The sequence below is a fragment of the Eumetopias jubatus genome, unplaced genomic scaffold, assembly GCF_037043125.1.
Source record: "Eumetopias jubatus isolate StellerSeaLion01/CBP00866 unplaced genomic scaffold, mEumJub1_p1.0 scaffold_6, whole genome shotgun sequence".
NCBI lineage: Eukaryota > Metazoa > Chordata > Mammalia > Carnivora > Otariidae > Eumetopias > Eumetopias jubatus.
In genome coordinates this window covers 107,259,304-107,285,601 of record NW_028274812.1, presented here as the reverse complement: position 1 = coordinate 107,285,601, position 26,298 = coordinate 107,259,304, and the positions used below count along the sequence as shown (strand labels likewise).

Below are 26,298 nucleotides of genomic sequence, written 5' to 3'. Positions count from 1 at the left end.
AGTGCAAAAAGGAGTAAATGAAGCACCTGCTGGTGTTTTAGATAGAGAGGAAGGGGTTTCCTTGGTAGTTTGAAATGATGCTTGCCTGCTTCTGTGTGCCAGATGTTTCAATGTGTATAGGAGAGATAGTAAGACTGAATGGAAACTGGTAGACAGCTGTCCTGAAGTCTGAAATCCCAGGATTTTTTAACCACCACCTTTGTGGTTGTCTCCCCTTCCTTCTACCTCTTTTGTCTACTCATACCCCACTCCTCTAACGACATAGCCAATTTTTACCTTGATTCTTATATGGACCAGTAATGAAACTGAAATAGTAGATGTTCTACTTGCTGGGAACACTGGGGCCCGGGCTCCAGGAGGGATGAGAAGATCTGAAAGCCACAGCTTTAACATAAGTATCATGGCACAAAATGAGAGATGGAAGTTAGGAGATAAAATTGAGATGAGTGGCAAGCTTAAAATATACATCTCTATGCCCATCCTTATCTTGTTCCTCTTCTACTGCTACAAAGATACAGATATACATACACATTTGCTCATCCAACTTGCCATTTCCTGGCAGCTGAGGGCCTTCTCCACAACCCATCCCTGTCCCGGCAACCATACCTACCTTCTGGAAGTCAGACCCTGGAGGTGACTGCCTCCTGACCCCAGGGTGCTCATTATTTCTTTGGTCTCTGTGGCTTCTATCCCTGCCTCCCTGAAGCAAAGATGTCTTCTACAGTCCTTCCTTCTGGAAATGTGGACTTCAGCAACTGCTCCTGAAAAGAAAGGAAGAGAGGTAGGCAAGAGTCAGTAAATGTCTTTATAGTCATCCTTGTATATAGGTAGGCTATAGGAGAGCTGAGTAGCAATTTAGCAGGGACAGAGCATCAGAGAGATCAAAGAAAATAACACCTCAATATGGTTGATTTTGCCCCTTTGCAATCTGTCTCTATACCCTCTGTCATGTAACTCTGCCTCTTTCATCCTTACTCGCTTCCCTTAAACATGCATTTCCATTGCTTTCTACAAAATATTTTCTCTCCTGATCCTCCACAAGTGGAATGAACAAAAGCCTGTAAAGCTTTTAATCTATACATCTAGATACAAATTATCTTCTACTCTCTTGCATGCAACAAAGACTTTGTGGTATCTTTTTGTGTACCTGCATTAAAGGTAATGTGAAGACAGGCAGTTTGATTTATAGAATTTCATGTCCAAATGCTTGTATACTTGGAAATGCATAACCAGCTGAACAGAAGTAGGGGCAAGAGATAGGGAAGAGGAAGAGAGGGAAAAAAAAGAATAATATTCTTCAAGAATGGAGACTGAATGAATGCTGCCCAGCCTTGATGGGAATAGAGGAATTTAGGGAGTCTTGCGGGAAAAGCAGCAGGACCTATTTGCAATGATAGAAAACTGATGAGAGCAGTGACAGAGATGCATTTAGTAGGAGACACACACCTAAAAAAAAAAAAACCCCACACTATTTTTTAATATATAAAAGTACACAAAAGGAAAAAAAATAAACCCTGGTCTATAATTCCACAGCACCAGATAACCCTTCCTGACATAAAATTACATATTTTACATGTGTGTACATATTTTATATGTGCATTAAATATTTATATTTTAAATGCATTTTATGGTCAGGATGTTGAAACAAAAAATACAGAATAAAAAATGAAAGCATTCCTCTTCCTTCTACCAACAGCAACCGTTTTGCTTTTTTTTGTTTCCTTCCAGAAATCAAACTGGCAGCTTGATTTAGGGTTCTGATGAGGTGACAAGAGGATGTTGGGCCAAATCAGAGGTCTGGGGTTTGACTGACTGATTTCAACATGCCTACAAAATCTGGCTGGAAGGAGAAAGGTAGCCATCTGAATATCAAAGTTCCCAAAGCCTTTGATTGCTAACTCTAAGGTCAGTTTACCCCTATTCCCAACCTGTTTTTCTTCCAGGAGCTTCAGGGGCAATGTGTCCCCCTCCTGGCCTGACACCACTATTTCAGACTGCTGCTGAAATGGAGGCCAATGACAGCCTTGATATGCACTCCCTGCCATAGACAGTGCTTTGTATACAAAGATCCAGGACAGAAGCAGGATAATTGGCTTCTGGAGTGCTAAGTATCCAACAGATACAATCAGCAACTTGTAGCTTTTACCCACTTATAAATTGCTGAGTATTCAGTTAATAAAAAATAGCTATTATTACCACATTGATTCTTTTAACAAATTTTTATTCAGCACTCTGTCAGGCAACTGTGCACTGGGAAAACAATGAAAAACCAGTAAGCAAAGAGACTTCCTGCTCTGGAGAGTTTATAATCTAGTTGTGGGGGGAGGGATCTATTGATCAAATAAACACATAAATGTAAAATTAAAACCACACTGTTACAGTGAAAACATACATGGTCCTTTCAAAGTGTATAAGGGTTATGGGCAAATCAGCATGGCAGTGTTGTTTTTTTTTTTTTTAATGATAGATCTTCATTATCAGTTCAACTGCTTGGCTTATCAATGAATACTCTGAGTGCATACATAATTTTTTGATTAAAAATTACACAAACATAATAAAATTCAACTCTATAAAGAAATGTGTTCACAATCACAAACTCTTTTCATTTGTCCATGTTCTCACAAAATTGTTAATAAATGACCTTGCTTAGGTTCCTTCTTGCCCCAGGCCTTGGTAGGCATGTTTGTTAATGTGAGAACCGAGGTTTATGAATATATATTTTTAAGTAAGCTCTAGGCCCAATGTGGGGCTTGAACTCATGACCCCCGTATCAAGAGTCCCATGCTCTACCAACTGAGCCAGTGAGGCACCCTAGGAATTTATTTTTAAAAACCCATCTTTCTTTGTAGGCTGTCTCCTCTCTAAACCTGCCTCCACCTTTTTCTTTTTAAAAAATACACTTAATGTCCCTGTTGGATGCCTGTATCTATATGTCCAACCCTCCCCGCCCCTCAACACCTTACCATTCTTCTTCAGTCCCTGAACCTGGCAGCCTGATAAATGAACGTATGTCCTGGCATGCTTTGATACCAAACCATTAGCTAACCTTCTGACTTTTACATTTTTTTTTTAGAGAGATGGAGCTGTATTAGGTACATTGGGAATACTTACCAGAAAGGTTGAGTCTTATATGCCCTGAAGCTAGCTGTGAATAGGAGACAGATGGTTTATGAAGTAAGAGGTCTCCATTCACAAAGCCAAGGGGATTTCTGGGGGGGTTATTTACACAATTTAGGCAAAATTAGGTGTTTGCCCAAATTTAAACCTAACTGCTGATGATGTATTCTCACAGTCGAGGGAGTCTAATAAAAATTTTCTGATGTTTGCAGAATTTTAAAGTAGTTATAGATGATACTGTAAGCGACATGTAAAGATTAGGGCCCCCTCCTTGCATGTGCCTTTATCTCCAAAGGTGAACATTTATTCAGTGCTGTGATAGTACTGAATAAAAAGAAACAGGTCCTACCTTTAGGTGCTGGCAACTGGGTTACAGTTCTGCCTTTCCTTTCACAGGGCTTCTCTGGATGGGCTCTCCCTCTACTAGTTCAAGGCAGATATAGAGAATGCCATTGCTTCTTACAAGTAAGCATTCATTATTCTAGAAGAAGCATGAAGTTATCAAGAGAATACAAGAGTAATAGCTCAAAGTACTCCAGCCCCAGCTACTTGAATTAGTTCTGTACTTCCTAGATTTTGCCTCTCTTCCCTTCCCTACCCTACCTTTCCCAAGAGTCCCCCTCTTAACCTAAAGAATAAAATTCTGACTCCCTCAGAGAAGGAATTAAGGTTACAAGTGAGATCTGAAGAAGACTAACCCCACCCCACTCTAAACCCACCCATCTCTCCCCAAAAGGAGGTGAACTATCAGTAACTGGCATTTTAAACTTGTAGGTTCTCTGAATTCCTGTAGATAGGCTGCTAGACTAGGGAGGGAGTAGCTCTCTAGAAAAACAAATATATTTTGAAGCTCATGTGGGTTTACGTTCGTCTAAAGGGCAGCTTCTGAGTCACTCTATGGTTTCCGGGGCAGAAAACTGCCTAAAAAGCAGGCCTAGCAGGAGTACTCAGGATGGTATGATCCTGGACATATTTGGGGCTGAGATGGAGACAATGATCCTCATTTTAAAGAAAGAAAAAAAAAATCCCTGTGGCACAGTGAGGTTTAGTAACTTGTCCAAAATCACAGCAAGGCAAATGGCTGAGGAACATTCACGGACTGAACTCTGGTCCCAAATATGTGCTCTTTCCACAACATGATGAACAGAGGCCAGGACATGTTCTAAATAGACATTAGTCAAGGCTCTAGAAAAACTAAATGGCCTCCCCAAGTCAACATAGGATTCTGCAGCTCTGCACCCAAGTTAACAGAGAAAAAAGAATTCTTAGGGAAAAAGATCAACTTTGCATTATTTTTGAGTGGGGAGAAGACTCTGAAGCCTCTGTTGAGCAAGGTTATAAATTTCTGCCAACAAGGATGTCAAAAGGAAACCAGGACAGAGACTAGGAAATTTGAGAACTAAACTCTCTGATCCCTAAGGATGCCCTCAGCAAGAACATGAATATTCTTGGGGGAGGAGTTCAGCTTCCAGAGTAGCATAGGGAGAGCCAACATAAGGGTGTATGAAAAGCTTCACAATAAGAGGATGCCAAAATCAGACCACTGTCGCCTACTCACTACCCATCCGGGCAGCACTGGGGCATAGATTACATAATTTCACAATCTGACATGAAGAAAGTAGCCCCAACAAGTGGGGAAAAAGAAACTGGGAGGGAGGAGATAGACAACAGGACAACAGGAGTTCATTTTTCTAGTTTTCCTGTGGAGTTCAAATGTGTGTGGTTTCAAAACAAAAATCCAGAAAGAAACATGAGGTTAATGCATTTATTCCAAGTAATTAACACGTTAAAAATAAAATTAAACTTGTCCAAGCCAACTCATAAATTCTTTAATCTTTTGAACAAAATGTACAACCCAAAACATCACACTATGGTGGAAATAATTTGGGAAAGGGAGAGGTAGAGGAAGGAATACATATGGATTATGGAACAGAGAATGAGTCCAATCCCAAAACAAGTTTCAGCTCTTCTACCTCTTCAGAACAGAAATGGCTGCTAAACAATTTAACACAAAGTGTTACTGGATCACAATACAAAAGGCCATTTCAAAAATAAAAGTGACCCAAAAAGCATATCTGCACCTGGCATTCAGCCATGAATCAGCCTTACCGATTTGTCGTCTTCCAAAAGTGAACCTGCTAGATTTTCTTCCACGTTTATTGAGGCCATTTCCAATCAGGTTTGTGGGTTAGCAGGACCATCTCAAGCAAAGGCAACAGAATAAAGAAGTACGGGGTTGACATGGCACAAGGAAGTAAACAGTAAACAAAAGAGCTACTCACGCTGCATTTCAAACAATGTTAAGGCAGGCCCATCCAAATGGAAGCCTAAGAGATGAACAATCCTTCCTTCATTAGTAGTTTTCCATTTCAGCAGGCTTTCTGGTGTTTCTCCCAGAGATCGATCAGCTGCCCAGGAAATTGGGTAGGAATACAACATAGCAATTGGAGAAGTCAGCTCTGTCTCCCTCCTCCCCCATATTCCAGAAATGGTAGAGTCAAAGCCAAAATACAATCAAAGCACACTACGTGGTGAGCCAGACAGACATTTGATTTTAATGACAATGTAGGAGAAAGTAAATTGAAAAAAAAAAATAACAAAATACTTTTGTACAGATATGTATAGAAGTTATGATTGATTTCTCTATCTTAAGAAAAAAAAAACGGAAAAGAGGTAAACTTTTTGGCTTCCATGAACATTTAATGTAAGATGGTGACTGTATTTCTTGGTGTAGGTTCCAGATGAGATAGCCAACTAGTCCTGGATCATCTGGGCACCTGATTTCTAGAAGCCAATTTGATTCATCCACAAGTAGCTCTGGATGTGTATTCTCAGTCATGAACACTGGATGCTGTGTGGTCCTGGGTGGCAGCAACTGGAGCTTCTTGTGCAGGTATTTCCTGAGGGACCATATTGCCTCCAACTACTTGCTCCCTTGTAGGGGACCCTGAAGCCAGAGATTTTACCAAATTCAAAGGGTGGTCACTGTCCTCATCTACTTGAGGAATTGCTAGCTGTGTTATGGACACTTTCGGTATTTCTAGCTGTAGTGGACCCATCTCCAGGGAACTACACTCAGGAGGGTCACCTGGCTCAGACAGAGGAGAACATAACTTCTCTTTTTGAACTCCAGGTGTCCGTGTAACAAATTCAACAAGGTCTGGAAGGCAAGGAGACGGCCCAAGGCCTGCAGGGTTAATTGTTTCCGATTCCAATCTGAGTGAATCTTGTTTCTCTAATTGAGAAGTTTCTTCTACTTCCTCAGGCATCATTCCTCCTGCTAATAGGTCAAGTGCTTGGTGTGTTCCCTCTAGGCTCCCCAAGCCAAGGTCAACATTTTCTACAGGAAGTCCAGTTTTCAAAATGTTAGGAGTGATCCTTCCACTTCTGGGATTAGATGAGTTTTGTTCACCCGTTGCTCCAAAGTTAAGCACCAGGGTTTTGGGAGAATCTAATGGAAACTCAGAGAAGGATGGGACTGGTTCCAAGTCAGTGAGAGTGGAGGGATTACAACCTATAGGTGACATAGAATTTTCTTCACGTACTTTCTGAGACAGGGCAGTTGGGGATCTATGTGCTTGGTCTACCCGAGTATTGCAGAAATCAACACCCATATCCCCCAGGTTCCCCAGGGCAGCAAGCTCTTCTACTTTTAAGTCTGTAACTTCAAAGTCTTCTAAGGCCTTGCTTTCTACTGTCACAGTTAATTCTGAACGGACATCTCGTAGCTCCGGGGCTTCTGTTTCTGGTTTCTCTGGGCTCTCCCAGGTCTCTGACTTCTTCTTATTCTCATCCCGAACAGCCAATTCATAAATCCTTTTACCTTGAAAGTCTTTTGATCTTTCTCTCTTGAGTTTGAGGCTTCTGTAACTAGTTCTGGAAGCTGATTCTGGAGCTGAATTTTCTAGCCACTCTTCACTACCAGTTGAAACTCCTTGCTCCTGTGCACTATCTGTTAAACACATATCTGATCTGGCTGGGGACTGGAGAAGCAATCCTGGGGCAGAAATTTTCACAGGTATATCTTGTGGGTTCTGGAGTAAAGATCTAGCTTCTGACGGAAATGAGTCTATTTTTGCTTTTGTGGAAGAAAGAGCCTGTGCATTCAAGTCAATCACTATTTTACTTTGAGTTTCACTTCCTGTCGTCAATTTCTTGGACTGTTCAGCCTTTTTGTCAGTCATTTGTAACTTGGGCTGTTCTATTTCTCCCTCCCATGCACATCTGTTCCCATGGTTCAAATTAGAATCCTCTATGCTATTGGGCCCAGCACGGGTACCTGTTCCCTCTCCTACCGTCCCCTCAGAAAGCTTTGGTCTCTTTTCTTTCAGTTCATTGTTTGCCTCTACCTCACTTTCCCCACAACCCTTAGATCTGTGGAGCTCTTGGCTTTCCTCTTCCTGGTTACCAGATTCCGTAAGGTGAGTTTCTACCAATTTCTGAGATTCCATGATATGACAGTGTATATCTGACAGCTGAGGGCCTGGCTCTACACCTGGTGGCCCCGGCTCTCCCAGGTCAAGTTCGATTCTTCCACCTGGAGATATATCCCTATTAGCGTCACTCTGGAAGGAGCTACAAGTCCACATGGCCAAAGTGTCTGTCTTTGGGGTAACAGTTTCATAAGGCCTGCTTTGGCACAACCTCGTCAGAGGCTGTAGGAAGCCATAGCCACCACCTCTGCTCTTTGAATCTGTGCATTCTACAACTGACCATTTCCCTAGAGACACCAAAGTTTTTGCAATGGGCTTTTCAGGGATGCTGACTAAAGGAGCAGAGTTCAAACTTCTATCTGGAGGCAACTCCTCTTGGGATGTACTGTTGTTCAAAGTAGAAGTGGAAGGGGTATCTGAACTTTCGACTCTAGAGAGATTGCTGTTTTCCCCATTGGCCAATAGACCACCACTCAGCTTAGTCTCAGGGGCCCCCTTTCCACCACTACTGTAGAATATATCATACAGATCCTTAGCATTGGCTGTGGCTAAGCATGAATTTCGTTTTTCCAATTTTTTGGCTTGTTCACTGAACACACTTGAGAGGGGAGGTGGAGGACGCACTAACACAGAGAAAAGGGTCTGGTCCCTGTCACTCTCACTCACCCCAGGAGCCGTCTCATCGGAAGGAATGGCAGCTGGCTGTGCTGAGGCCATGATGGCTACTGGCAACACAGGATTCAAAATGTTAGGACCCAGGAAGCCAGGGCTGAGAGTGTGAGATATAGCTGGGTTTGATTTGACCGGCGCCAAGACAGCATTTGCTTGAGCAGGAGATGGGGAAGCTAGATGAGGTATAACTGGGGGTGGCGGAGGTGGTGGTGGAGGGGGTGGTGGAGGAGGTGGTAGCATTTGCTCAGGTATATGGGATGGTTCATTCTTTTCAGCCAGGACCATTTTTTCCTCTGGAGACCCTTTTAGAATCACCTCTTCCCCTCCAAATGCTTTGGAGATGATGTCAGGAGGCAAGAGGAGATCAGCTGAAGACTCTTTAACCACTGGCAGAGGCTTGGCGGTAGTTCCAGAAGACTTGATGGATAGAAAGGTGTTAAGAGGAGCTGGCTTGCTCACTGTGGCTGAACCTGACTTGCGGAGTACTGTGGATGGGATCGGCAGGTTGGGTCGGATCTTTGTCTGGGCTGAAGTTGTCACAACAGGCATCCACGGGCTAGTATGTGCAACAACCGTTTTCCCAGAGAGCTTGATTTTGATGGGCTTTGCCTTCCCAGCCTCAGCCCTGCCATCCTCTTTGTCCTTACTGTTTTCCACAACCTCTTCCTTGGGAATACTTGTGGCCATTGAACTTTTTTCCTCTTCTTTCTCTGGCTTCTTCCAGCTGAATTTCCCGAAAGAGGAAGATGCTGGTGATTCTTTCTTTACCTCTTCCTTTAATTGGAGTTTGATGTTACCCTTCCTTTTACTTTCAGCCTTTTCGGGGGAGTTCCCACCCTCAGAGAGTTGGTCCTCTAGTTCTTCAGAGACTTTGTCATCCTCTTTTACTTCCTTCATGACCTTTGCCTTTTTCTCTTTCTTTTCTTCCTTTGGTTTCTCACTAAGTTTACGCTTTAGCTCACTCTGTCGTCGCCGTTCTGTCTCTAGGACCACAGCCAAGCCAGCTTGGCGGTCCAGATTCCGCCGCTCCTCATACAATGGGTTTTCAACCACATATTTCTGGGAAGAGAAAAGATAAAGGCTCAACAACTGGTCAAAATACAGTAAGAAAGAAAATCTTGGCCCTGTTACCGCTGGAATTCAATTGGTAGAAACCCCTAAAGTAGAGTTATCTTCTTCAAGGATACAGATGGTTCTACCAGGTCAGCATCTCTTAATAGGATTGAAGAGACCTGCCTAGTAATTACATGGAATTTAAAGTCTTAATGAGTTTTTCTGACTCTGAAGTTGTTTGACAGAGTCAAAGGATTACTGTAGAAAGTGGAAAACTCCACAACTACTACAAAGACCAACCTTGTATTTCTCATTGTGCTGGTGACCCTTCACATGTTGCTCTCCAGAAATTGGATCCCCCAAAAATTCCTCACAGAGCTGGCAGTAATATCCAGTGATGGGAATCAGAAACTCAGAACCTGAAAGAACAAGTCAAGAAAATAAGTCATTTCTACCTAGGATGTCAGTAAAGGAAATCCCACTTCCCCTTTGCAATAAAAAGTTAATGGTATACAGGACCTTACCCACTTTCAAGTCAGAAGTAGCGTTTAGATGAATCTAAATGGCACAGTCTTTCCAATTTAAAACTTGAAACTCAGGATAGCCCTTCTCCCTCTTGGGAACATTGCCTAATTAATTCAGGAGTTTCCTGTGCCAGACTCAGTTCTGTTGTTGATGCTCCTCAAACTCCAACTACCACTAAGCATTGTAGGAAATTTAAAAACTATACTCCCAAACAGCTCAGTACCATTTGTATGAGGATCTTTCATGCTGGTATTAATTACTCAGGAATCTACCTTCTATAGATTAGCACGGACTACTTAATGAAGGTAAGAAATTGAGAAGTATAAAGACAAACTTTCTACTTCTCAACCTACCCCCAATAACAACTATTCAAAAATATTTTATAGTTCTCAGGTGAAAAAGCAGTTAAATTACTATACCTTTTACTGTTCTTTTACCTGGATTTCAAATAAATAAGATTTTGGTACATAAGCCAGTGACAAAGAAAGTTATATATACATTAAAAAAAAAAATTTTTTTTAAGTAGGCACCATGCCCAGTATGGGGCTTGAACTCATGACCCCAAGATCAAGAGTTGCATGCTCTGCCGGCTGGGTCAGCCAGGCACCCCTCAGTTATATTTTAAAGTGGGTATGTACATGTTTAACATTTGTTAGAATTTTGGCCATATGGGTGGAGATCATTTTTGTCCTACAGATCTCTTTATTTCTTCAGGATCTATTTTGCACATAGAAGGCATTCTTACACCTTTGTTAACAGAATGGTTATGTCTCACCCTATGCTGCTTCCTAGCACCTTAGTTCAGGGGACTCTTATTTGGCTAAATGTAAGGAAACTACAAAGGAGGCAGGGGGGATCATACCTTTTGCAGGAACAGTTATCTTGTCAGTACGCTTTACAGCATCTTGCTTGGCCTCACTCTGGGTCTTTGAAGCCCAAGGTCTGTTGTAGGGATCCAGTGTCTATTTGCAAGAGGCAGAGGCGCTCACACAACAGCACTAAAACTCAATAACCCACTTTTCTCTCTTTTTCTCCCCCACACCAGGGGGACCAGAAACCCCCAGCTACCCACCCCCACCCTCTCTGCCAACTGTTTAAACGGAAATCACCTGTGGAAAAGGTAAACATATGTTAGAGCAAGTACTAGCAACGGATAAAATGAAACAAATAATCAGGTACTCAAGGAATCAAAAGAGGCAGAAGCCTCACTTACACTTGTCATGGTGTTTAGCTACAGGCAGGTCCCCTGGACTGAGTCCTGGGGATGGTGTCTCCTTTGTTGGTATCTCTTGGCTCTTCAGATTGGGGCTCCTGCCCATATGAGAATGTCTCATTTTCCAGCTTTGTAATGCAGATGGGGGTGTAGAAGTTTGAAGGGAAGGAGGGCGAGAATGGAAATAATAGTGGGCAAGATACCTACCTGTGTGTGCTTCTTATTGTGCATATGAGTGAAGAAGTCAAACATGGTTCCACAGATGGTGTTGCAGTCTTTGCACCAGTGATTGCCAGCATCATAATACTCATAGGCAGCAATAGGCTGATCAGACTGCTTAGCAGCTGGCTGGGGGCTCTCGGAAGGCTTGGGGCTCTTAGTATGGGAATTCTCACTGTTTACCTTTGATTCCTAGAGGGAAAACACCTGCACTCAGAAGGAATTCCAGATCTGTCTTCTCTCAGAAAAAGCAGGTAGCTTACCGCAATAATTGATACAGGGCCAAATGACCATATTTTCAGTGCCTACAGCTATATAAATGGGGAAAACATCATGAGAAATCTGTCTACAAGGCTCAAACGGAACTATAATGCTACCTGATCATGGAGAATACATCATAATGGCAATATATTTACTTATATATCCTAAACTATTTAGAAAAATACTCAAGATTATGGAAACACTGGCTGCCTCTGGAGAGGAGAAGGAGAGAACAAGGATGGACAGGAGTCTTTTTACTATACAGCCTTTAGTAGATGTTGAATGTGTTCCCTATGCAATTAAATACATTAGTTAAACTTAGAAATCAATGATAACTAAGAAGAAAAGAAAAAACAACATGGAAGAGGTAACTGACAGGTTAAGCAAACGCAGAAAACACATAATAGTGAACCCACTTATCACAGACACATCCTGGTATGCCAAACTGGAGAGCAGGGCTGGTGTTGTGCATAGATAAAGCAGACAGTCATCTACGTGGGATGACTTAAAAGAATCTGGGTAACATATTTCAAACTGCCTAAAATACCATCATTAGAATTTAACACCTCTGAGTTAACATGAATCCTCTTTTAAAACATATCAACTCAAAAAAAAACCCATTATCAACTCTTCAGATTGAGTTATCAACAATAAATACTTTAATATGAATTCATGTGTCAGCAAGCTGGGAACAAGGTACTTAGGAAGTGAGAATTTTGGTAATGTTGGGGAGGGAGGCATAGAAAACAAATAATTTGGAACAGAGGGAGGGTAAGTATGAATGAGGAGAAAAGATCAGAGAACTGGGCACATGGGCTGGTGGGAAGAGGAAGACAGGCTGGAGAAAGGGAAATTAAAACTTCAAAGATAATCTTTCCCTACTAGAGTCCTGTTCAAAAGTCACTAAAGAAGGGCGCCTGGGTGGCTCAGTTGGTTAAGCGACTGCCTTCGGCTCAGGTCATGATCCTGGAGTCCCAGGATCGAGTCCCGCATCGGGCTCCCTGCTCAGCGGGGAGTCTGCTTCTCCCTCTGACCTTCTTCCCTCTCATGCTCTCTCTCTACCATTCTCTCTCTCTCAATAAATAAATAAAAATCTTAAAAAAAAAAAAAACAAAAGTCACTAAAGAAATCATACCCAGCAGATAAGGGATGGGCACACGTACACATGGTTGGCAAGTATTAACTGGCACCATCTTTCTGCAAGATAATCTAGGAATACATATTACACACCTTAAAATTCTTTATACCCTTTGACCTAGCAATTCCATTCCTTGACATTTATCTGAAGTAAATTATTACGTCAAACAGGAGGCGATTTGACTGGTTAAGATTTTTTTTTTTTTTTTAAGATTTTATTTATTTATTTGACAGAGAGAGAATGAGAGAGAGAGAGCACAAGAGGGAAGAGGGTCAGAGGGAGAAGCAGACTCCCTGCTGAGCAGGGAGACCGATGCAGGACTCGATCCCGGGACTCCAGGATCATGACCTGAGCCGAAGGCAGTTGCTTAACCAACTGAGCCACCCAGGCACCCCGCGATTTGACTGGTTAAATAAATGTTGGTATTCGTGCAACAATAAAAAAATAAGGTCATTAAAAATGATATTATAGAAATCTATTAACATGGAAAGATGTTCATGATATACTGAAAAAATCAAGTAACTAAATACATTTGAATAATCAACAAAGATATGTAAATAGGCATAGAATGTCAAGTGTCACCTTATCTGAATAACTTTCTGTAACTACTCTATATCCCTTACCCTGTTTTCTTTTTTTTTTAGACACTTGTCATTACCTAACCTGTACTTGCTTATTGTTTATCTTCTCCTATTTCATGAGAATTAGAACCTTGTCTATACAGTTCCCTACTATACTTCCCCCCCCCCATCTAAAATAGTGCCTGTCACTTTCTTGGAGATCAACAAATATTTGCTTAATGAATTAATAAACAGAATTAGTTGGAATAATATATACCAAGATATTAATGATAGTTGCCTATAGGTAGATGAATTGTGGAATTGTGTGTATGTGTGTTTATTTTTATGACACGAATAGAAAAAGAAAACCTTAAACCAACTATGCATTTTAAAGAGAGGCAAAGAAAGAAGAAATACCAACCAGGTAGGAAAGAGGTTGTAGACACATTCCTTACTACTGAAACGAATACTGAATTGTAACATATCCATGTTGGCCTCAGAGAACATGAAGTCTCATTCAAATCAAGGTGATCGGTCATTATGGGGCTGGTGCAAAAATGGACCCCAAATAATGGATAAGTCAACTAAGGTCAGAACTTTCTTTCTTTTTTTTTTTTTTTTAAAGATTTTATTTATTTATTTGGCAGAGAGAGACACAGCAAGAGAGGGAACACAAGCAGGGGGAGTGGGAGAGGGAGAAGCACGCTTCCCGCAGAGCAGAGAGCCCGATGTGGGGCTCCATCCCAGGACCCTGGGGTCATGACCTGAGCCAAAGGCAGATGCTTAACGACTGAGCCACCCAGGCGCCCCTAAGGCCAGAACTTTCAAGCTCTTTTCCCATCAAAGGCCCTGAACTCAATGCCCTGGTATAAAAAGAGTATAGTCCTACCTGACTGAAAAAGAGAACTCTCCCAGAAAGGATGGAAAAATTAGAGCTTGGTTGATAGAGAATACAGAATATCCTCTTTTCTATCTCCCCAACACTAAGTGAGTATCTACTATATAACAGACAAAGTGGATGCCATTGGAAACACAAAGATACATGAGTTCTACTCTTTTATTCTCAGAGAGTTCTTACTTAGTAGAAGAGATGGGCATGAGAACAGACATGATCTTAATCAAGTTTTTTTTTTTAAGATTTTATTTATTTATTTGAAAGAGAGATAGCATAAGCAGGGGGAGCGGCAGAGGGAGAGGGAGAAGTAGACTCCCCGTGGAGCAGGGAGCCAATGCAGGGGCTCGATCCCAGGACCCTGGGATCACAACCTGACCTGAAGGCAGACGCTTAACCAACTGAGCCACCCAGGGGCCCCAAGAGAATCTGTCAATCTTGCACTTAGATGAGATTTGAATTTAAAACTGAACTCACTGAGTTAAGTGCAGAGGAGGCAAAGTGTGAAGTATCTACTTTGCTGCTGTGGATCATGGCAGGAAAGAAGAAACGGCCAATAATGAAATTATAATGAGCAAGGGGGAAAGAAGCATGAAATGAGGCTGAAGAGGTAGGCAAGGGAATACTGCAATCACTGGCTATATGTGGAGAAAGGATTAAGAGTGTAGTCATACAAGCAGGAACTGTAGGTGGCTTGGATGTCAATAAAGATGGTGAGATGGATGAAACCGAGATTTACATCAGAGGGAGAACTGAAAGAATCTGTCTTTGATTCAGTATGGAGCAGTTAGGGAGAGGGAAGCACTAAGAAAGGTTTTCACGTTATTGGCATGAAAACCACTGGACAGTGGGGCCACTGAGATGGAGAACACTGAAGGCAGGAAAGAGGGAGGATGCGTACATCATTAGCTTAGTTTAGGATGTGTTGACTTTTTTTTTTAAAGATTTTATTTATTTATTTGACAGAGAGAGAGAGCGCGGGCACAAGCGAGGGGAGCTGCAGAGGGAGAGGGAGAAGCAGGCTCCCCACTGAGCAGGGAGCCCAACATGGGGCTCGATCCCAGGACCCTGAGATCATAACCCTAGCCAAAGGCAGACACTCAACCAACTGAGCCAACCAGACGCCCCAGGATATGTTGATTTTAAAGTGTCTATGATACAATGAAGTGGAAATGGTGAATAAAACTGTTGGACACTCAAATTTGGACCTCACCAGACTCATTTGAGCTAGAATATAAAACCAGAAGTTGTCAGCATGGTATTTCAGCATAGACCTGGATAAAATGACCTAGGGAGAGAGCAGAATTCTGGAGAACTGGGCTGCGACTGAGTCCTGCAGAACTAAAATATTTAAAGATTAGGTACAAGATAATAGACAGTAAAGGAGACTAAGTAGCAGCAGCCAGCATACTAGGAGGAAAAGAAATGTGAGAGAAGCCAAGGGAATAAAGCATTTTGAGGAGACAGTGGTTCCCTGTATCAAATACTGATTTGAGAACTGAAGTGTATTCATCACTGGCTATGCAGCATGGTGGTGACCCTGTTGCTAACTGTGAATGCACAAACTGGTAAATAGAAGTTGCAAGAAGAGGGCATCTGGGTGGCTCAGTCGTTAAGCGTCTGCCTTTGGCTCAGGTCATGATCCCAGGGTCCTGGGATTGAGTCCCGCATCGGGCTCCCTGCCTGGCAGGTAGCCTGCTTCTCCCTCTCCCACTCCCCCTGCTTGTGTTCCTGCTCTCGCTATCTCTCTCTGTCAAATAAATAAGTAAAATCTTAAAAAAAAAAAAAAAAAGTTACAAGAAGATTAGAAAACCATGTTGGAGTGGGTTAAGGAGTAAAGGCTAGAACAAGAACATAGAAAGCCCTGAATGCTATGGATTTGGGATTCTACTCTGTGGGCAATGGGAACTACTAAAATTCTGAAGTAGAGTCCCATGATCTGATCTGTGCTTTACAAAAATAACTCTAGTATGAGTTAAGAACAGGTTGGAAAAGGAATCTAAGGAAATGCTTAGTTAAAAGACTCCTTTAGGAGTCCATGGAAATAAAAGATATAATAGAAACAGAAAAGCTGAGTTGTTACCTTGCTGTTGGAAGAGGAGTTTGAGGATGATGACACTTTTTCTGGGCTCTTAGATTTTTCTGCTTTCCCAGACTTCTCTGTAGTCTCTTTACTGTCATTTGAAGACTTTTGGGATTTATCCAAAATGTTAATTCCCAAGATCTGAGCCACTTTGTCCAGTTCAGACTGCTTCTTTTCTGCCTCTTCTGCCTCTTGTCGAAGTTCTGCAATGTCCTTCATAATGTTATCCTGAAGCCGACTCACCTCCACGAGGAGCGGGTCTTTGTGGCCATCCTTCTCCCTTCGTTTCTTGCGTAGCATTTCCCCTGAGTAGTTAAATGTCAAAAGAAAGAAACACAAGGAAAGTAAGTTAAGACAAGTCATGTTTCCGTTGTAAGTAGTAATCTCCCAAGAGTTCACGGTGACAAAATCTTTTCCCTTAAAAACATTCCTTCCTCGGGCGCCTGGGTAGCTCAGTTGGTTAAGCGACTGCCTTCGGCTCAGGTCATGATCCCAGGGTCCTGGGATGGAGCCCCGCATTGGGCTCCCTGCCCGGCGGGAAGCCTGCTTCTCCCTCTCCCACTCCCCCTGCTTGTGTTCCATCTCTCGCTGTGTGTCTGTCAATTAAATAAATAAAATCTTTAAACAAACAAACAAACATTCCTTCCTAAAAGCAAGACTCTCCTTCCACATGGGCTAGTTTAGGTGAAGTTTCATTTCTTTCTTCTTCTTTTTTTTAAAATTTTTATTTATAAGAGAGAATGAGCATAAGCAGGGGGAGGGGCAAAGGGAAAGGGAGAAGCAGATTCTCCTCTGAGGAGGAAGCCTTACTTGGGGTTCCATCCCAAGACCCCAGGATCATGACCTAAGCCAAAGGCAGATGCTTACTGACTGAGCTACTCAGGCACCCCTAGGTGAAGTTTCTATCGAGGTAAAGATGATTACATTATCTCTTATGTAGGAGTTACTAGCTAAGGATCTAAAGGCAGGCTTCAGGAACTCCATGAATCCCCAAGATGGTATATACAAGTTTGTATGCATTTGTCCTTATGTTGTTAACTATGAATCCAGGGGCACCTGGGTGACTCAGTTGGATAAGCGTCCAGCTCTTGGTTTTGGTTCAGGTCATGATCTCAGGGTCCTGGGATCAAGCCCTGCATCGAGCTCTGTGCTTAGCTTGGAGTCTGCTTAGGCTTCTCTCTCTCCTTCTCCCTCTGCTCCTCCCCAGCATGCCCTCGCTTCCTCTAAAATAAATAAATCAATCTTTAAAAAAACCCCAAACTATGAATCCGGTGGCAGTCTTCTTCAGAAAACTGAAGTATTATTCAGAGGGCAAAAACCATTCAGTCACATATTTGACTTATCTGATGTAAGGATCCTTCACCAGTACCTGCATTGAGTGTTAGGTTTTGCCTCAGGTTCATCTAATGTTATCTCCTATTCTAAACTGCAGGTTCTCATGAAATAATCCTCACCGGATTAGTAACTAAATTTCTCATCCCTAAACAGTCAAAACCCAAACAGAAGAAACTGTATCTTCTCCCATTCTATTCTGCCATGCTATCATCAAGCTATAATATTTAGAATCCTTGTTATGTTCTTTCCTCAGTGTGTATGTGAATTCCTAAAAGCACAAATGAAGAGATGGAATCAAAAGAGACATCATGAACATTTTTTTGTGCCAAAAGGAAGTACTCAAAAAATGTTGGGGACATATCAAAGGACACAGAAGTCAACTCAAAGGGGCTCCCACTGGCGAAATCTGGGACACTTTGGGCGTGAAAATGATTGACAGTAAATTATTAAAACTTGTTGAATGGAGAGTCCATGGGTTCACACCAAAATACATGGATCATGAATGGGAGAAGAGGGATGGGCAGGAAGCTCTTCATCACAGGAGAAAGCCAACTAATAAAAGTAGAAGGAATGATGAAATTAGAAAATCACTATTTAACATCCATCACAACAACTGATTCAGTAAAGAATCACCAATGAATGCTAAAACCAGTCAGAGGAAATCTGAGGAGTAACTGATTATTTATTCCTATAAATATCTCTCCTATAAAGTTACTTACTAATTATAAAGGATAAAATAATAACTTTCCAGTGAAGAAACCCTTGAAGACACCACCTTAACCAAATGATAAAAGTTGACATCACCAGTAATGGGACTGAAATCAACACCTGATATGAACTCAGCATCACTTCTGTGATGTTCCCGTCAAAAATGCCTAACCTAAATTTAACTGTAAAGAAACATCACACAAACCAAAATTAAAGGACATTCTACAAATATGTGACTTCTTTTCTTCTAAAATGTCAATGTCATGAAACAAAGATTCAGGAACTGTTGTTACAGAAAAAGAAGAGTAAAAGAACATGACAACTGAATGCAATGCATAACCTTGCATTTTAGGGCATTATTAGGACAACCAGTGAAATAGAAATTAGATCAGTAGACTAGTATTATATTATGGTTAATTTCCTAATTTGATAAGTATACTATGGTTATGCAAGTGAATTCTTTATTGTTAGGAGTATGCTCACTTCATTTTCACAATGAAGTATTTAGGAGTAAAGGAGGATCATATCTAAAACTTACTCTTAAAGAATTCAGGAAAAATCACACACATACACACACCAAAGATTGAGAGGGAAAAAAGGGTAGAGCAAATATGGTAAAATGCTAATAATCATAGAGAATACTTGAGAATTCTTTACACTATTACTGTAACATTTTATTGCAACTTTTCTCTAAGTCCAATTAAGTCAAAATTTTTTTAAAAAGTAAGGCTTCAGAGGTCACTGAACCCGTCTGAGAGTCCTCACAGCTCTCTATTTGGGTCTCCTACTCAAGTTACTACAAAAAGGCAGTCACGCACAGGAGTGTCTGATACCTTGTTGTTTATGAAGCCGCTCCAATTCAGTCCTGAGGTAGTACATCTTCTTCTGGCGAGCTTCCCGGTCACTCTTTAGCTTTTCCCTCTCTTCAATAACCTGCAAAGTACAACATCCTTCAGCCTCCAACATCTTTTTTTTTTTTCTTCCAAAGTCTAAGAAAGAAGATTTAATCTAGTAATGATTTTTTTTTATTTTATGTTAATCACCATACATTACATCATTATTTTCTGATATATAACAAACGTATATACATCATTAGTTTTTGATATACAGCAAAGTGTATAACACCCAGTGCTCCATTCAATACGTGCCCTCTTTAATACCCATCACCAAGCTAACCCATCCCTCCACCCTCTCCCTTCTAGAACTCTCAGTTTGTTTCTCAGAATCCATGGTCTCTCATGGTTCATCTCCCCCTCCGATTCTCCCGCTTCATTTTTCCCTTCCTATCTTCTTCTTTTTTTTAACATATAATGTATTACTTGTTTCAGAGGTACAGGTCTGTGATTCATCAGTTTTACACAATTCACAGTGCTCACCATAGCACATCCTCACTTTTCTATTGCTGTCTTCCATAAGCCTTCACGCTAGATGATACCAGAATCCAAGGATCCAAATGTCTGCACACAAAAGTTCTTGACTTTATATCAAAGGTGATATTTCATTCTGACCCAAATTCCAGAATAAAATTATCCTTTTCAGAGCTACATTGCCCCAAAAGTATTATTTTTATGCAGAAAGCACTATATTATTTTTTTCTTGGGGGGCGGTAGCAGGGGCAGATGGAGAGGGAGAGAATCTCAAGCAGGCTCCACACCCAGCGTGGATCCCAATGTGGGGCTCAATCCCACTACCCTGAGATCGTGACCTGGGCTGAAATCAAGAGTCAGTTCAACCAGTTGAGTCACTCAGGTGCCCCAGGAAGCACTATACTATTAATGTTAACCTAAAGTTACTGATAGCAACTATTAGACAGTGGTTCTGAGCTCAAAGGGAACCATCAAGAAGGGCACTAATAAACGTTATAGGGGATACGCTGTGTTAATTGCATTACATACATCATCTTATTTAATTCTCATGACATTATCTCTGTTTTATAGTAAGAAAACTGAGGTTGCAAAAGATCAAGTAACATACCCAAGGTCATATAATAAGAAAATTTAAAATCCAGGGCTCCTGGGTGGCTCAGCAGGCTAAGTGTCTGCCTTCAGCTCAGGTCATGATCCCAGGGTCCTGGGATCAAGTCCCACATCGGGCTCCCAGCTCAGCGGGGAGTCTGCTTCTCCCTCTCCCTCTGCCCTTCCTTCCCGCTCGTGCTCTCTCTCAAAAAAATAAAGAAATATATATTTTTTTAAATTTAAAATCCAGGTATATAAATCAAATCAAGTCAAATCAAATCCAGGTACATATAGCCAAAAGCCCACAATGTTTCAACTGTATTACTACTACTTGATGGAAAAAACAAATACAGCTTGTCTACAATGGACTAGTGTGGAAAAGCTGTGTATTAGTGCTAGGTTCTTGAAGGAGAAGTAAAGGGAAAGCATTCAGTCTACAAACAGTGTCTGTGCAGTCTCAGGTTTTGTCTGTATTGAACCTATCCTCTCTTCTTTCTGGAGTTCAGAGTATCTAAGTACAATGAAAAATTAAGAAGTGATTTCTGTCTTCTCAAGAATTAGCTAAATTTCCTTTAAACCGGAAAAAAAAATGATTGGCCCTCCATTTTTTCCCTTTTTATTCTCCTCAGGTTTTCATTCTTGTATTAGCAAACCAAATTTATATATTACATTTTTATGTTCCTAAACAAAGTGAGTTATAGTTACTAAGGACCTCTAAAATTAAGAGAATGCATTAATTTTTCCATTTGAATTTCTGCTATTCTGTATTCCTCATCCCTATTTAATTTTTACCTACTGTTTTAAAACACCTAGAATTATTACATCTTTACCCCAGCCACTGCTCCCTTCCTATACCAGAGAACACAATGAACTTTGCAGTATAAAAACTACTTTTTTTAAAGTGTCATAAAAAAGTATTGTTGGGGCACCTGGGTGGCTCAGTCGTTAAGTGTTTGCCTTCAGCTCAGGTCATGATCCCAGGGTCCTGGGATCGAGGCCCGCATCGGGCTCCCTGCTCCGTGGGAAGCCTGCTTCTCCCTCTCCCACTCCCCCTGCTTGTGTTCCCTCTCTCGCTGTCTCTCTCTCTCTCTGTCAAATAAATAAATAAAAAATCTTAAAAAAAAAAAAAAAAAGTATTGTTACTCCTGGACTCTAAAACAAACCGGAACAAGCAAAGCTTATTTCTTGGGTTTAATTACCAAGCAACAACCAGGTATTAGCTTTTAACCCTCATAATCACTATAGGAAAAGGATCTAAAACTCACTAAGATGAAAACAGGTTTACTGATTCTCCTTCACCCAATCCAGTTTTGGTTCCTCATTCCCTGATGAGGTCATATTTGAAAACTTTAAGGCTCTCAACTCTTACCCATAGTGTTCTAAGCCCAGTAATTCTGATAGAGACACTTTAAAAAGAAAAAAGAACTCACAGTGGGACCTAGGGCCAGAATTTAATTTAGTCCTAATGAGAAAACATGAGAAAAACAGAGGGGGTATATACATTACTTAGAGAGCGAGGACAGCAGCCTCCAAAAACTTAAAAGTAAAAGGACCTTACTCCCTCTAAAAGACAAATAACCAATTTATGTTAAAATAGGAAGGCTCAGGCACAAGATGCCCAAAGCTAGTGTTTACCTTCTGCTTCTGGGAAGCACGGTTCTTCTCATCAGAGATCTTCTCCGGATTGTATCTTATGAGTGATGGGATGGACACCTGGACAGGCACTTGAGCAGTAGGAATTGAGCTTAGCACTGACTCCTCCTGTTTGGGCTCATCAGGAGTCACAGTGGGTATCACACGGAGATTGGGACGGCTACGAGTAGCTTGTTTGGTAATGGGTATTACCCTGTGTGGTTCAGGTAGAGAGTGGTTGGATGGTTGAGAGGCGGGGTACATGGGCCACCTTGAGGCTGCATATGCCATGTAATGCCTGTAGGCATCAAAGGAAGCAGGGGGAATGGCAGGTCCCTGGTAGTTTGGAGGTATCCGAGCTGCAGCAAACTGAGAGGCCCTTGGCATATGAAACTGAGATAATGAAGCAGGATGTGGAAGTCTAATTGGGGCAGATGGGGCTGATGGTAACATGCATCTGACAGCCACAGATGACTGAAAACCACTGCCAACTACCTCTGGCCCTGCAATATGACCCATTGAATGGTCAGACTTGAGGAATGGGGGGCTGTTTTTTGTGAGGAGGTAAGGATCTACAGGGGAGACTGGATGTGGATGGGATACCTCTGGGGAGTGGGTATTGCTATGGTGTGCCTCCCTGCTCTCCAGTCTGTGAGGATCTGAGGAGTGCCGATCAGCTGAGAAATGGTGGTCAACTGAGGAACAGCGGTCTGCTGAAAAGTGCCGGTCAACTGATGAACGGCGGTCAGCAGAGGAACGTGACGGTTTCTTGCCATGAAGGCGTTCCTGGGTGCGGGCGGCCAGTTTACTAATCTCTGCTACCCCGATATCCAGCCCTATGGTCTTGAGCAAGTCATGAATCTTGGCATATTCTGGATTGGTCTCTTCTATTGATTCTAGTTTTACAGCTGGAGCTGAAGAGGGCAGGGAGCTTGCCTTCTGTCTCAAGACTTCACTCTCAGAGCCCCCAAGGGGCTTTGGTGGAGATTCTGCCTTTAAATCCTCTTCTTCATCCCCATAGAGAAATTTCTCCTCATCCTCAATGTCAGGGAAACTACGGCGCCTTTTTTCCTGTGTACTGGTAGAGTCTGCCAACATGCTCAAAATGCGGGAAAAACCACTGCCATCCTGGCTAGCCCTCTCATGGGGGAGCAAGAAGTCTGTGTGTCGCTCAGGCCCCTCAGCCTTCATATTCAGTTTCTCCTTGTGGCAGAGAAAACTTCCAAACTTCTCTCTGAGAGGACTGTTGTCTTTGGGCATCCCAGGGAGAGGACCCCATTGGTAGAGGCTGCCCTGAGGTTCCTTCAGGGTAGTCTCTACCATAGTTCCCTTGTTTTCAATCTCTGAGGCAAAAGCAGCAATAGCACCACTTAGTGGAAGAGATGGGTGACCAGAGTAGACAGGGTGATCCTGGCTGGAGCTGGTACTGCTGGAAAAACTCTCAAGCTGCAAAGACAAGCACAAGTGATTTAGCCTCTATGCAGAATCTCAGAAAACTAGTAATTGAGATAAATACTTAAATACTTGGTTTTTCTTGAATTAATAGGGGAATGACAAGTATGAATGAAAGGGAGGTATAGTATCCTTAGGCAGGGTCAAGATTTGGGTCTCCATCTCTCCAGATGCTTCTGCTGAAGCAAGTGGAAACACGAAATAAGGCAGACTGGCATGAATCCTCACCTTTGCCCATTTGTTGCAGTCCTTACCAAGGAATATGAATTCAAAAGGACTTTAGAGACACTCTAGCTTTTCCATGGGTCCCTCAAAGGAGGAAAAAAAGACATAAAAGTGGAGCTGCTTTGGTTGAAGTGGGAATAGGAAACTGTGAAACCCTAACTGATCAGCCTCCCCTTGCTTCTTTCTGTGCCCTTAGGTACTTCTTCAGAAACCTTGGACTCCTAATAGCTAAAAACTAGTGTTCATGCCTGATCATCTTTTCAAAGATGAGGAAAAAATAACAAGGCCCAAAATGGTGAGGTGACTCGCCTAAAAATCGCACAGCAAGGGGGTGGCAGTGGGACCAGAATCAGAATCACCTGATTTCTGGTCTAGTGACCTACCACTCATAAACCTTGTCTTCTCTCTAAAGAGAAATGAGGAAAATTCAGATCATCTCCTCTCTTTGCCCTTTAAGCTTAATTTCCAAGATATCCACATTCAAAGATTCCTACAGGGCTACCCAATTTAGAGAAAAAAGTTCAATAAATACTCAAAAGTATCTGTATTACCTATTTACAGCATCTGTATTACCTATTTAGAAAAAGCCTAATATATGACAACAGAAGCCCACTACTTCGAGGGCTTCGAAGTATGATTGCACTGTAAGGCCTACAGTTTCCTTTGGAGAATCCTGGAAGATAGAGTTCATAGGCATAATAAGGTTGGTCCAGGATATATTACAAAGATACTGTTAGGGACACACCCCCCCAGGAAAGTAACAAAGTTTTAAGATATTAGAGGGACTAGCAAGAGATCCTAGAAATGAAGCAGAGACCTGAATGGAAGGCTCCATGTCCACCTCAATCCGTTTCTTCAGAATTGACTTCTTGGGCATCACAGATACTTCCTCAGGCCGATGTAAAGAATATCCTGGCTCTGATGCTGTTAGGACACCCGATAGTCCAGGAATGGGACAGCTAGTGTCACCACCATCAACTCCAACCAGCTCCTGACTCAAGCTCCTACTTCGTTCCTCCTCTTCCTCTCGTTTTCGCCTGGCAAGGTCCAGCTCTCGAAACTCAGGATCTAGAAACCTAGGGCTTGGGCTTCGTCTACGCTGTCGATAGTTGCGGGTCCCTGATGTAAAACCTGAGTGATCACCTCCCATGCTGTGTATCTTCTCTGTGTCATCATAACGGGGCCGTTTGGCATCCCGACTCCTTTCCTCGGGTCGTATGGAGTAGGAGCCTTTGAGTTTATCTCTATTCCTTTCTGTTCCCCGCAACAGCTCATCATGACAACTGATATGGGGACTATAATCAGAACGATGCAGGAAAGTTTCTCTTGTCCGGTAGTCCTCATCAAGTTGTCCTAAGAACGGACTAAGAGGTCCCTCCTCCCGGGAAATATATCGTTCAAGACCTCGAGAGCATTGGGAACTTCGAGTGAAGACAGAATCATCAGTCAGGTCATCCCTGAGGAAAGAGAAAAGCATCAATGAATACAATGGACTTGGAAACAGCAAGACCAGACAAGACCAAGAGCCTGACATTCAGCCAAGGGGCTACAGAATACTTAAGACAAAACACAATCATTAAGTTCAAGAACAAACCTATGGAACATTTCTTTTCCCTTTCTCCAGGGCACAAGCAGCTTCAGCCTCTAACCAAGGAGAGATATTACTAGTCTGTCTAGACAGAGCTCTTAGGCTAATCTCTTTGACTAGACTTTGGAGATGCAGAATATCACACTAGGGTTTGGGAGATGTGAAAATATCACTACCAGACTACAAAAGGCCCTGGACTGAACAACTCCACACTAGCTTAAATTCTAACTCTTTGCTACCAAAACTGTGATCTGAATCAGCAGCATCTGTATTACCTAGGAACTTTTTAGAAATGTGGATTCTCAGGCTCCATCCAGGCCTCCTGAATCAGAATCTTCATTTTAACAGAATCTCCAGGTGAAAGGTATGCACTTTAAAATCTGAGAAACACCAGGCCAGATCAATGATTTTCAAGCTATGTTCTTTTTTTTTTTTTTAAACCTAAACTTTTTTTTTTTTTTAAGATTTTATTTATTTGACAGAGAGAGAGAGTACAAGCAGGGGGAACATCAGGGAGAGAGAGAAGCAGGCTCCCGCTGAGGTGACCGCCATGGGGCTTGATCCCAGGACCCTGGGATCATGACCTGAGCTGAAGGCCGACTGAGCCACCCAGGCGCCCCTCAAGCTATGTTCTACAGAGATTCTGAAGTTTACTCAGGAGCTGCCTAAGAGAAAGACATGCTAAGAAAGCAGAGCCTGGCAGCACCTGGGTGGCTCAGTCAGTTAAGCATCTGACTTCAACTCAGGGTCTTGGGATGGAGCCCCATGTTGGGCTCCACGCTCAGCAGGGAGTCTGCTTCTCACCCTTGGCCTCCTCCCCTCCCCTTGCTCGTGCTCTCTAATAAATAAAATCTTTTAAAAAAAGAAAAGAAAAAAAAGCAGAGCCTGCATGGCTCTGGGCCTTCCACCTCACCAAAACTGTACTAGCTCCAATTTTATCTGTTTCTGAGATAAAGTTCTATGTATCATTCAGAAAAGAAGTGTTTCACTATGGGGGAAATTTTTTTAAACTACTGAGCTACCTAACTGGCATTTTCTCACAAGTTTTAGAAGGTTCTCCAATGCTTTGTTTTGCTAGTTCACATATTAAAAACCACAAAATTCCTTCCACAGCCTGTTTAATTCCCTTTTTCTACTTTGCTTGGATATCCACAAGCATCTGCTAATCCTGGGTGTGGGAAAAAGTATGTGGTGGTTTGGCTCACTATATATTTTCATTTCATAGAAATAAAATGGT

At 42.1% G+C, this 26,298-nt stretch overlaps 1 protein-coding gene across 1 annotated transcript in view; it reads right to left on the bottom strand.

Annotated features, from left to right (window-relative positions):
- Positions 1 to 4,868: 4,868 nt before the first annotated feature.
- Positions 4,869 to 26,298, bottom strand: part of ZNF318 (zinc finger protein 318) — a 28,684-nt gene continuing 7,254 nt past the window's right edge. Inside the window, exons 3-10 of the mRNA XM_028097533.2 lie at positions 24,291 to 24,930; positions 21,800 to 23,242; positions 19,043 to 19,142; positions 16,167 to 16,471; positions 11,221 to 11,424; positions 10,663 to 10,762; positions 9,576 to 9,694; positions 4,869 to 9,281 (exon numbers count right to left, since the gene is read on the bottom strand). Of these exons, the coding sequence (XP_027953334.1) occupies positions 5,949 to 9,281; positions 9,576 to 9,694; positions 10,663 to 10,762; positions 11,221 to 11,424; positions 16,167 to 16,471; positions 19,043 to 19,142; positions 21,800 to 23,242; positions 24,291 to 24,930 (6,244 nt within the window). The 3' untranslated portion in view covers positions 4,869 to 5,948. The remainder of the gene's footprint in view (positions 9,282 to 9,575; positions 9,695 to 10,662; positions 10,763 to 11,220; positions 11,425 to 16,166; positions 16,472 to 19,042; positions 19,143 to 21,799; positions 23,243 to 24,290; positions 24,931 to 26,298) is intronic.